Source organism: Capra hircus, chromosome 7 (assembly GCF_001704415.2).
Source record: "Capra hircus breed San Clemente chromosome 7, ASM170441v1, whole genome shotgun sequence".
Classification (NCBI taxonomy): Eukaryota; Metazoa; Chordata; class Mammalia; order Artiodactyla; family Bovidae; genus Capra; species Capra hircus.
Genome location: NC_030814.1, coordinates 93,467,454 through 93,478,683, shown reverse-complemented (window position 1 = coordinate 93,478,683; position 11,230 = coordinate 93,467,454). Strand labels below are relative to the sequence as shown.

Below are 11,230 nucleotides of genomic sequence, written 5' to 3'. Positions count from 1 at the left end.
TGTTATCCAGCCATCTCATCCTCTCTGCCCCCTTCTCCTTTTGCCCTCAATCTTTCCCAGCATCAGTCTTTTCCAATGAGTCGGCTCTTTGCATCAGGTGGCCGAAAGATTGAAGCTTTAGCTTCAGTATCAATATTTTCAGGCCTCAATGCCTAAATAATAATAAAACCTACATTTTGAAACAAGGTGGAGACCAACCGGGGGCCATCCAGCTTCTGTCTCAAAGACAGGAAGCTGAAACGGATGGAGGCCCCCCAGCCAGCACTCCAAGAGGCACCGCCCAAGATCTACTCCTCTCTAGGAGTGCAAGCTGTTCCCAGCCCCACCATCCCCTGTCCTGATTCCAGGAGGCAGAGTGGCCAAGAGGGTGCCCAGGGCTGGGTCCCTGATTCCCACCCTCTACAGGCAGGCACTCCCCCACAGAGCCCCCAGGCCACCCAGGCAGAGGGAGACAGAGGCCCAAAGGCAGGCAGAGGATGTGAACTAGCTTTAATCACCACTCTCAAACAGAGGTAGCAATAGTATCTGAGCATGGGGGCCGCCCCAAGAGTGATCCGGGGCCAGCCCCTCAGCTCCAGCTGTGACATGTTCCCCATCCAGGCTCTTCGTATCCAGGGGAGGGTCCGGGCAACCCCAGCCTCCAGGGTCACATATGCAGGAGCACAGGTGCTTGGCGCTGTGAGGACAGAAGAAGCCAGGTCTGGGAGCAGCCACGTGTGGGTCCTCTCTACCTGCCATACTTGGGGAACGTGTGATATGGGGGTGAGAGCGCATGCTCAGAGCACCGAGGTCTTCCTCTCTGGCTGCAGTGACCCCTTCATGAACACCAGCAGCCCCCGCGGGTCCAGGCATCCCTGGGCACAGAGCCGGGACAATGCAAACAGGATGCCAGCAGCCAGACTGGCACTGAGCACCGCTGTGGGGAAAGAGAGAGGGGAGCGGGTGAGGGGGTGGTGGGAGGCCCCCACATCCACCAAGCTCCCAACACACTGGAAAGGGGAGCATGTAGCTTGTCCATTCTCCAGGGCAGCTTCCAGGTGTGGGCATGGGCTTGGGGGCAGGAGCTGTTCATATTACCTATAGCTGCAATAATCCCATAAGCACTTCGGTTTCCAGACTGAACGGAGTCCCAGTCCTCGATGGTGGTGACTGTGGCATTCCTGAGATAAGTGACATTCTCCAGGGTCGCAGGAGTCCCCGTGGACATGGTCCTCCCCTCCTGGTGGGTCTTGTTTCCTGCAACAAGTCCGGGCATTCAGCAGCAAGGGAGGGAGCCCTGGGGCTGAAAGGATGAATGGGTGTCCCGGTGCCCTGGGGTGAGGGAACTTGGGACTCACCCTCTAGCCCCAGACTGAGTGAGCAAGGCTGGTGAGCACTTGCTACCTGAGTGCCCTCCTGCATTCCCATGGGTATGCAGGCTCAGGCAGAAACACACGTGCACGCTCCCAGCCTCGTCACACACTGGAAGGTGTCAGGCATCCTGCTCTACTGACCAAGCCTCCCTGCCCCCATAGGCACACACCGCAGCCAAGCTCGTCGCTGTAGTCAGAACAGTCCCGGTGCCCATCGCAGAGCCATGTGGTTGGGATACACTGACCGTCCAGCAGGCAACACAGCTCGCCTTTCGGGCAGGGCTGGGGCCCGCAGTTGAGAAGACTCTTGTTGCGGTCAGGGCAGTCATCCATGATGTCACAAGGGGAGGGGCTGACATTGGGTACCTCAGTACCTGGGGGTACAGGGTGAGTCAGGCCAAACACCCACCCAAGAGAGCACAGGTACGCCCCACCCCTCACCCCGCTGCGAGCCCCACCTTCCAGAGAATGAGTGACCCTATAACGTCTGCCCATCCCAAGGGCTCTGCCCTGCTATTAGCACCACCTTCCAACCAAGACCCCACTAACTTGCTGCCCTGCAAACCCATCTTTTAACCCAAAGATCCAGCCGCCCTCCTTGAGGCCCCTCCCACCCCAGAGTTCCTTGCCTGAAACCCACACTCCTTCCACAAGCACCTCCTCCCATGGCCCTGAAAAGCCCCACCCCCAGGGCATGGCCACTCACCACACTCCTCTTCATCACTGCCATCAAGGCAGTCCTGGTCAACATCGCAGCGCCAGATGAGGGGCACACAGCGGCCATCGCTCCGGCACTGGAAGTCGGTGGGCGGGCACGAGCCTGCACTGGGGCCTGAGGGACGCACACAAGTGGGAGGTCTGGACCCTCAGCTAGGAGGACAGTGTCACAAGCTACGACCACCAGGAGAAAGCCAGGTCCCAGGAACTACACTGGTGGTTACCACTTTTCCTAAGGATGCACTGCGCGGGGGCCTGGAGGCCAGCAGTTCACAGCCTCACCAAGAGTCCTACTGGTCAGATTCTATAGCCATGCCCATTCTACAGGAGACACGCAGGAGAGGAAAGGCCCTTGGCTACAAGCTAGTGGCAGAGCCATGGTTCAAACCCATGTCTCACTGATCCTGGGGTCTTTATCAGGCTCCAAATGGCCAGATGGTCTCCCCAAGGGTCTCTCCAAGCTTGTGGTTAAACAGACTAGGGGAGGGGCCATCTCTGAACCTGGCCTGGCTCAGGCTCACCGTCAGGTTCAGCAGGGCCTGTTATGTCCCACCCAGCTATCCTTAGCAAAGGAGAAGACTCTTGAGAGTCCCCTGGACAGCAAGGAGATCAAACCAGTCAATCCTAAAGGATTATTTGATTATCCCAACCCTGGATATTCATTGGAAGGACTGATGCTGAAGCTGAAGCTTCAATACTTTGGCCACCTGATGTGAAGAGCCAACTCACTGGAAAAGACCCTGATACTGGGAACGATTGAGGGCAGGAGAAGAAGATGACAGAGGATGAGATGGTTGGATGGCATCATCGACTCAATGGACACGAGTTTGAGCAAACTCTAGGAGATGATGAAGGACAGGGAAGCCTGGCGTGCTGCAGTCCATGGGGCTGCAAAGAGTCAGACAAGACTGAGTGACTGAACAAGAGCAACTTAGCAAAGGGGAAAGTGAGGCCTTGCGTAAAGGACCTGCTTGGTCACCGTGACTTGTTGACCCACCCACTGAAGTCCTCCCAGAAACTTCTGACCGCTTTCCCCATCCTGACTGTGCCACCTCTTCCCCAGGTTCCCCACCCTCATCTCCCTCAGACACCAGGGACCTCTCAGAGTCACACCGTTAGGCCACCCGCCCTTGCCTCCCCTTTGCTCAAAACCATCCCTTGGTCCCTTGACCCTCTCACAGCCTACATCCTGTATGTGGCCGGCAAGTCCTGACCAGCCCTGAACCCTTCCTGGAACTTGCTTCTTCCTACATTCCTCCTCTTCCTCAAGCTCCCTCTGGCCTAGCCACCATGCTGCTGTGGCAAGAGGCCTGGCCCATTTCCACCTTTCGGCCATGCCGTTCCCGGGCCCAGTATTCCCTCTCCTCCCTCCCCTCTGCACTTCCATGACTTCCTCCTCAGACTTCACGTCTCCAGCTTATTTCCTGGGAGGGGTCTCAGGTCCCTCTCAGAGACCCCTGAAGCCCAGCGTCTTAGAACAATGGCCCTTGAACTGGTACCTGCGTAAAGTGGACACTTAGCGATGGCCAGGGCCGTGACCTTTTGACTATAAACCCAGGGTACTGCCTGATGATAAATGGACACAGCTCACACAACGGTCTGGGCTGAGTCCAGCTGAGTTATGAGCCTTCCGGGACCCTGAGCAGGAGGGACACAGAAGGGCCCGGAAGCTGGGACAGCAGACTGGAGTCTGAGGGACCGAGGAAGGGAGTGGCCTTTATGGCTTCCTCCTGGGTGCAGCAGGGTGGGTAGCAAATACCTGGCTTGGCCCCAGCCTAGCTCTGTTCCATTTGATTCTGGTCCTCTTGCCCCTTCCACCTCTGCTCACAGGGGCAAGTTGAGGAAAGCCCCACTCCAAGCCCCCACCCTCCACAAGCCAGCCGGTCTGCAAGCTGGCCTCCAGGCCCAAATATACCTGTGGGCCCTACCGTCCCTGAGCCCTGTGGAATGGCCTGGAGCCGACTTCCTTCCCTGCCATGGGGATCCGAAAGCCGACAGTTCCCTCCCCAAGTCTTGCCCCTCTCCATAGCAACCTCTGACCTCCCTCCCTGGAATCAGGGAGTGTCTGTGTGTGTCCTATAAAGCGGGCAGCAGAGCAGAGCCAAGGGGGCCTTACAGGGCTGTGGTTTGGAGAGATCAGTGACTGTCCCTCCCAGCCTCAGTTTCCCCACCTGGGAAAGGGGCCACGCTAGGAGTCCCTACCTCTGGGTGCTGAAGGGAAGAGACTGCTTGGGTGTAAAGAGCCTGAGCTTGGTTAATGTCTTGATCCTTGAAGGAAGGAGGAACACTTAGCTTGAAAAGGCAGGAGTAAGAAGGGGAACCAGATAAGACAGGACCCGCGGGTGTGCGCACCTGAGTCTACAGCTGAAAGTCGGGGGCACCTGTGTGCACAGGGAGGTCATTCTAACCTGCCCCACTGCCTCTGGGAACCTCTGAGAGAGCCACCATCACTGAGGCCAGGGCAAACGTGTCCTAGGGCCTGGGGAGCCAGGGAAGATCTTTCTTTCTCTCGTAAGTCCAGAGAAGGAAAGTGTAGAGGTTGAGAGGGCGGGAGATGGTCGCCGAGGAAACTCAGGCAAATGGCCCCGGGTAGCAGGCGCCAGATAACCAGCCGCGTTAAGGTTGGAGGTCGGACAACCAGAGTCTGTAAAGAACTTTCCTGCTTATGCTGGAGTGAAGGGCAGCTTGGAGGTGACAATGGTGCACCGCAAAGCAGAGCAGGTGCCGGGTGTGAGAGGGCCGAAGCAGCGCAGTTAAAGGCAGGCACAGCAATCCCGGGGCACCATTGGGGAAGGCTCTTTCAAGGGCTAGGCTCCCCTAGAACCATGTGCGGGGGGAGTGTCCTGGACAGACTTGCGGCGTAGCCAATGGTGAGGCGCTGCTGGCGGGGGAAGGCGGAGCTAGACTGCAGGGGTAGAGGGCTCGCGGGCTGCAAGTTCACTCACCTGGGGCCTGGGTCGGGGACCAGGTCTGGATCGGAGTCGGGGCGGTCTCCAGGCACAGCCCGAAGCCGAGCAGTACCCGCAGCCCCAGGCCTAGGGCCGCAGCACGCCGCGATAGACCCCGAGCCACCCAACCGTTCATCGTACCACCCCCGCTCCGCGCCGGCTGGGTCCACGCGCACTCCCAGCCTGTCTCTTATCCTCGCGCACGCCTGCGCACACATCCGGGGGGCGGGGCCCACACCCGGGGCGGGGCCCACGGCCAGAGATCCCGCTGCAGCCCCTGGCTTTGAGTACCGTAAGTGTCTGAATACCGGGGGCCCCCGATTTGAGGGTCTTCCCCTCTTTTCCCAGTGACAGACATATCGAAAAGTATGGGGCCTATTTGAAATTAGAAACCTCTGGAGATGCAAATGAACTCGTACTGACAAGTATTGTCATCTTACGATATTTAACATTCCTCATGCACCAAATGTTCTGCCTGATTATCTTAGGAATGCCTCATCCCCTCCCCGCTCCTTCTTCTTTCGTGCGCCCGAGCTTATTATATATTTTATTTACTAATACTACTTTGATTTATTGATTCCGCACTAGAATGTCAGACCCAGAAGGGCAGGAATGCTGTGTTGCTCCTTGTATCCCCAACGCCTGGAACAGAACCTGATAAATCAACGAAATGTCAGTTCTTGTCTTTCATCCTGGGTGCTCTGTCCCTAGCCTCAGGATGTTCTCACTACCTCCTAATCCTCACAGACTCCACAGGGAGGGTCTTATACTTTACTTCGGAAGCAAAACAAGCGAAAGTAGCGTCGGCTTTCTCTTCTCACCCACACTCCTTCAGTTCAGTTCAGTTCAGTTCAGTCGCTCAGTCGTGTCCAGCTCTTTGCGACCCCATGAATCGGAGCATGCCAGGCCTCCCTGTCCATCACCAACTCCTGGAGTTCACTCAGACTCAGGTCCGTCGAGTCGGTGATGCCATCCAGCCATCTCATCCTCTCTCGTCCCCTTCTCCTGCCCCCAATTCCTCCCAGCATCAGAGTCTCTTCCAATGAGTCAACTCTTCGGATGAGGTGGCCAAAGTACTGGAGTTTCAGCTTTAGCATCATTCCTTCCAAAGAAATCCCAGGGCTGATCTCCTTCAGAATAGACTGGTTGGATCTCCTTGCAGTCCAAGGGACTCTCAAGAGTCTTCTCCAACGCCACAGTTCAAAAGCATCAATTCTTTGGCACTCAGCCTTCTTCACAGTCCAACTCTCACATCCATACATGACCACTGGAAAAACCACAGCCTTGCCTAGATGGACCTTTGTTGGCAAAGTAATGTCTCTGCTTTTGAATATGCTGTCTAGGTTGGTCATAACTTTTCTTCCAAGGAGTAAGCGTCTCTTAAGTTCTTGGCTGCAATCACCATCTGCATTGATTTTGGAGCCCCACCCCCCAAAAGTCTGACACTGTTTCCCCATCTATTTCCCATGAAGTGATGGGACCAGATGCCATGATCTTACTTTTCTCAATGTTGAGCTTTGAGCCAACTTTTCCACTCTCCTCTTTCACTTTCATCAAGAGGCTTTTTAGTTCCTCTTCACTTTCTGCCATAAGGGTGGTGTCATCTGCATATCTGAGGTTATTGAGATTTCTCCCGGCAATCTTGATTCCAGCTTGTGCTTCTTCCAGCCCAGCGTTTCTCATGATGTACTCTGCATAGAAGTTAAATAAGCAGGGTGACAATATACAGCCTTGACATACTCCTTTTCCTATTTGGAACCAGTCTGTTGTTCCATGTCCAGTTTTGTTGCTTCCTGACCTGCATATAGGTTTCTCAGGAGGCAGGTCAGGTGGTCTGGTATTCCCTTCTCTTTCAGAATTTTCCACAGTTTATTGTGATTCACACAAAGGCTTTGGCATAGTCAATAAAGCAGAAATGAATGTTTTTCTGTAACTCTCTTCCTTTGTCGATGATCCAGCGGGTGTTGGCAATTTGATCTCTGGTTCCTCTGCCTTTTCTGAAACCAGCTTGAACTTCGGGAAGTTCACGGTTCATGTATTGCTGAAGCCTGGTTTGGAGAAATTTGAGCATTACTTTACTAGCGAGTGAGATGAGTGCAATTGTGTGGTAGTTTGAGCATTCTTTGGTATTGCCTTTCTTTGGGATTGGAATGAAAACTGACCTTTTCCAGTCCTGTGCCCACTGCTGAGTTTTCCAAATTTGCTGGCCTATTGAGTGCAGCACTTTTACAGCATCATCTTTCAGGATTTGAAATAGTTCAACTGGAATTCCATCACCTCCACTAGCTTTGTTCATAGTGATGTTTTCTAAGGCCCACTTCACTTCATATTCCAGGATGTCTGACTCTAGGTGAGTGATCACACCATCGTGATTATCTTGGTCGTGAAGATCATTTTTGTACAGTTCTTCTGTGTATTCTTGCCACCTCTTCTTAGTATCTTCTGTTTCTGTTAGGTCCATACCATTTCTGTCCTTTATTGAGCCCATCTTTGCATGAAATGTTCCCTTGGTATCTCTAATTTTCTTGAAGAGATCTCTAGTCTTTCCAATTCTCCAAGTCTATGCCCCAACCAGTAACGCTGAAGAAGCTGAAGTTGAATGGTTCTATGAAGACCTACAAGACCTTATAGAACTAACACCCAAAAAAGATGTCCTTTTCATTATAGGGGACTGGAATGCAAAAGTAGGAAGTCAAGAAACACCTGCGGTAACAGGCAAATTTGGCCTTGGAATGCGGAATGAAGCAGGGCAAAGACTAATAGAGTTTTGCCAAGAGAACGCACTGGTCATAGCAAACACCCTCTTCCAGCAACACAAGAGAAGACTCTACACATGGACATCACCAGATGGTCAACACTGAAATCAGATTGATTATATTCTTTGCAGCCAAAGATGGAGAAGCTCTACACAGTCAGCAAAAACAAGACCAGGAGCTGACTGTGGCTCAGATCATGAACTCCTTATTGCCAAATTCAGGCTGAAATTGAAGAAAAGTAGGGAAAACCACTAGACCATTCAGGTATGACCTAAATCAAATCCCTTATGATTATACAGTGGAAGTGAGACATAGATTTAAGGGACTAGATCTGATAGATAGAGTGCCTGATGAACTATGGACGGAGGTTCGTGACATTGTACAGGAGACAGGGATCAAGAACATCCCCATGGAAAAGAAATGCAAAAAAGCAAAATGGCTGTCTGAGGAGGCCTTACAAATAGCTGTGAAAAGAAGAGAAGCGAACAGCAAAGGAGAAAAGGAAAGATATAAGCACACCCCTTAGGCACACAAAATACAAACTTACAGGTTTTCTACCCAGCTGCTGTGTTTTCTTCTTGACAATAAAAGGTTTTATCCACAGCTCTGTCCTCAGGAGAGGCAGCGCTACTGCACAGCAGGCCCCCAGACAAGTCGCTGTCCTCAGCTGTGCACGTTTCCTATGAAGCAACACTTACACGTCCAGATTTTCACAGCAGGGGCTCTACTTGCAGGTTGATGACATGCTTACTATTGAAAACGTTGGCGATGGGCTTTCCTGGTGGCTTGGTGGTAAAGAATCCACCTACCAATTCAGGAGACACAGATTCCATCCCTGATCTGAGAAGATACCATGTGCCGTCAGGCAACTAAGCCTGTGCACCGCAGCTACCGAGCCTGTGCTTTAGAGCCCAAGGGCCACAACTGCGGAAGCTCTAGAGCCCTTGCTCCACAACAGGAGCGATCACCCCAGTGAGAAGCCCATGCACCCCCAACTGGAGAAAACCCTCCTAGCAACAGAGACCCAGGACAGCCAAAAACAAAAATTAAAAATAGTGTGTCATATAAAGTGGTGACTTAAAAAAAATGTTGGAGATTATAGCCATGTGAGAGCGTGTCTGTGTGTGTGTGTGTGTGTGTGTGTGTGTGTGTTCAGAAGAATCTCCAATTCCCAGGAGAAACTGGGTAAGAGAAAGACGCAGTGGTGCAAAGGCAGATGGGAAGGGCAGCAAACACGACTGCCTGAGGGAGCGGAGAGGAAGGGTCCGCAACACCACCTGTGGGGCTCGGCATCTGGGATCCAGGGAGAAGTGCTGAAGAAGCTGTGGGTTACCCAGCTGACAATGTGTAGTCGTTGAAAGCAGCGTCCTCAGCACCTGGGTTTAGGGTCAGCTCTCAGGGAGCCCGAGAGAGTTCTCGGTCTCGCCACACCTGTTCTTCATTCACTAGGACCTCACAGAGACTCCCCAGGTGGCTCTAGAGGTAAAGAACCCACCTGCCAATACAGGAGACTGAAGACGTGAGTTCGATCCCTGGGTTGGGAAGATCCCCTAAAGACGAGAATGGCAACCCACTCCAGTATTCTTGCCTGGAAAAAATACCATTGCCTTGACTAGATGGACCTTTGTCGGCAAAGTAATGTCTCTGTTTTCTAATATGCTGTCTAGGTCGGTCATAACTTTCCTTCCGAGGAGTAAGCGTCTTTTAAAATTTCATGGCTGCAATCACCATCTGCAGGGATTTTGGAGACCCCCAAAATAAAGCCTTCCACTGTTTCTCCATCTGTTTGCCATGAAGTGATGGGACCAGATGCCATGATCTTAGTTTTCTGAATGCTGAGCTTAAAGCCAAGTTTTTCATTCTCCTCTTTCACTTTCAAGAGGCTCTTTAGTTCTGCACTTTCTGCTATGTGGTATCACCTACATTTCTGAGGTTATTGGTATTTCTCCCAGCAATCTTGATCCCAGCTTGTGCTTCATCCAGCCCAGTATTTCTCATGATGTACTCTGCTGCTGCAGACTAAGTCACTTCAGTCATGTCCAACTCTGTGCGACCCCATAGACGGCAGCCCACCAGGCTCCCCCATCCCTGGGATTCTCCAGGCACACTCTGCATATAAGTTAAATAAGCATAGTGACAATATACAGCCTTGATGTACTCCTTTTCCTATTTGGAACCAGTCTGTTCCATGTCCAGTTCTAACTGTTGCTTCCTGACCTGCATACACAGCACATATCTGGCACCCAGGATGAGCTTGAGATGTCAGACCTCTTCCCTACCGCATTCCTCTGCCAAATTTCAAGTCTAGGTTATAACACGTTTTTTTTTTTCTTCTTGGCTTACAAACAATTTATTTTCTCACAATTCTGAGTTCAAGATCATGGTGCCAGTAGATTCACCATCCTCACTGATAACCATCTTTTCACTGCAACCCCACTTGGCAGGAGACTGGGTCATTAACTTTATTCAGCAACCTTCAATGGCACATATCACCCGGAGTCATTAGAAGTTCTTTGGTGTTAGCTCATTACCTCTGCACACTTTGCCCAGTCTTCCCCCTCCTGATCTTTCTAAATTTGATTTCATCCTTTGCTCCAACCAGAATCCCACCTCTTCCAGGAAGCCTTCCCAGGGGTTTTTTCCTCCTGATAATCATTTAGCATTTGTACCACTCACTCTTACAGCATTTATACCTTCTCTTGTGACTGTGACCTTTTCCCTCCTTGCTCCAAGCTTCCAGAGGGTGAGGCAGCCTCAACACTATCCTGGCACACAGCTGGACTTCACCCACTGGCAGGTTTTGGGGGTTCTTCTGCAGGCAGTCACAACCCTGCCACATCGGAGGGCACTGTGGCCCCTTCGCGCCTGTGACCAGATGAAGGCCACTGCCTGTTTGGCTTTCACTCCCTGGTCATTCCTGTGGGAAGAAGCCCTTTCCTCTCCTGGGCTAACTCCGCCCCACACCCCCAGGCCTGTGCAGTAAAGCTTCTGGCTCAGGGAGGCCTTTCCACAAGGGCCCTAGGTGAAACTTCCCTGTGAGCCACCTCACCGTCCCCCGGGGCCCCTGCTGGTCAAGAACAGGTGGGGGCCCTGGTGGGAGGGTTCTGGTGAACATCCACACTAGCGATGGCTGGGGTGGGGAATGGGGGTGGAGGAGTCATCTCTCGGGAGAGGGAAGTGAGCAGGTTTTGTTCCCCCACCACCATCCTTTACAGTCAATGCCCCCTAAACACTCTGGAACCTGCTCCACTGCTCTGAGGGGTGGAGCCAGGCCCTCGAGAAAGGGACGGTTACATCTCTGGGCCCAGTGAGAGCACGTCCCCTAGAAGTCCAGAGCCACTCTCCTGCCCTATTCCGGCGCGCTCACGGGGTTCAGAGGTTCGGGATACAGTATCAGGAATGCCCTGGCAGTCCAGTGGTTAGAACCTGGCGTTTTCACTGCGGGGGTCTGGGTGCA

General features: G+C 52.7%; 1 protein-coding gene across 1 annotated transcript; it reads right to left on the bottom strand.

Annotated features, from left to right (window-relative positions):
* CD320 (CD320 molecule) lies at positions 473–5,229 on the bottom strand. Its single transcript, XM_005682424.3, has 5 exons — positions 5,015–5,229; positions 2,059–2,184; positions 1,523–1,726; positions 1,078–1,236; positions 473–916 (listed from the first exon to the last, which is right to left on the bottom strand). The coding sequence occupies exons 1-5, from the start codon at positions 5,151–5,153 to the stop codon at positions 777–779; spliced, it is 768 nt and encodes a 255-aa protein (XP_005682481.2). The 5' UTR covers positions 5,154–5,229; the 3' UTR covers positions 473–776.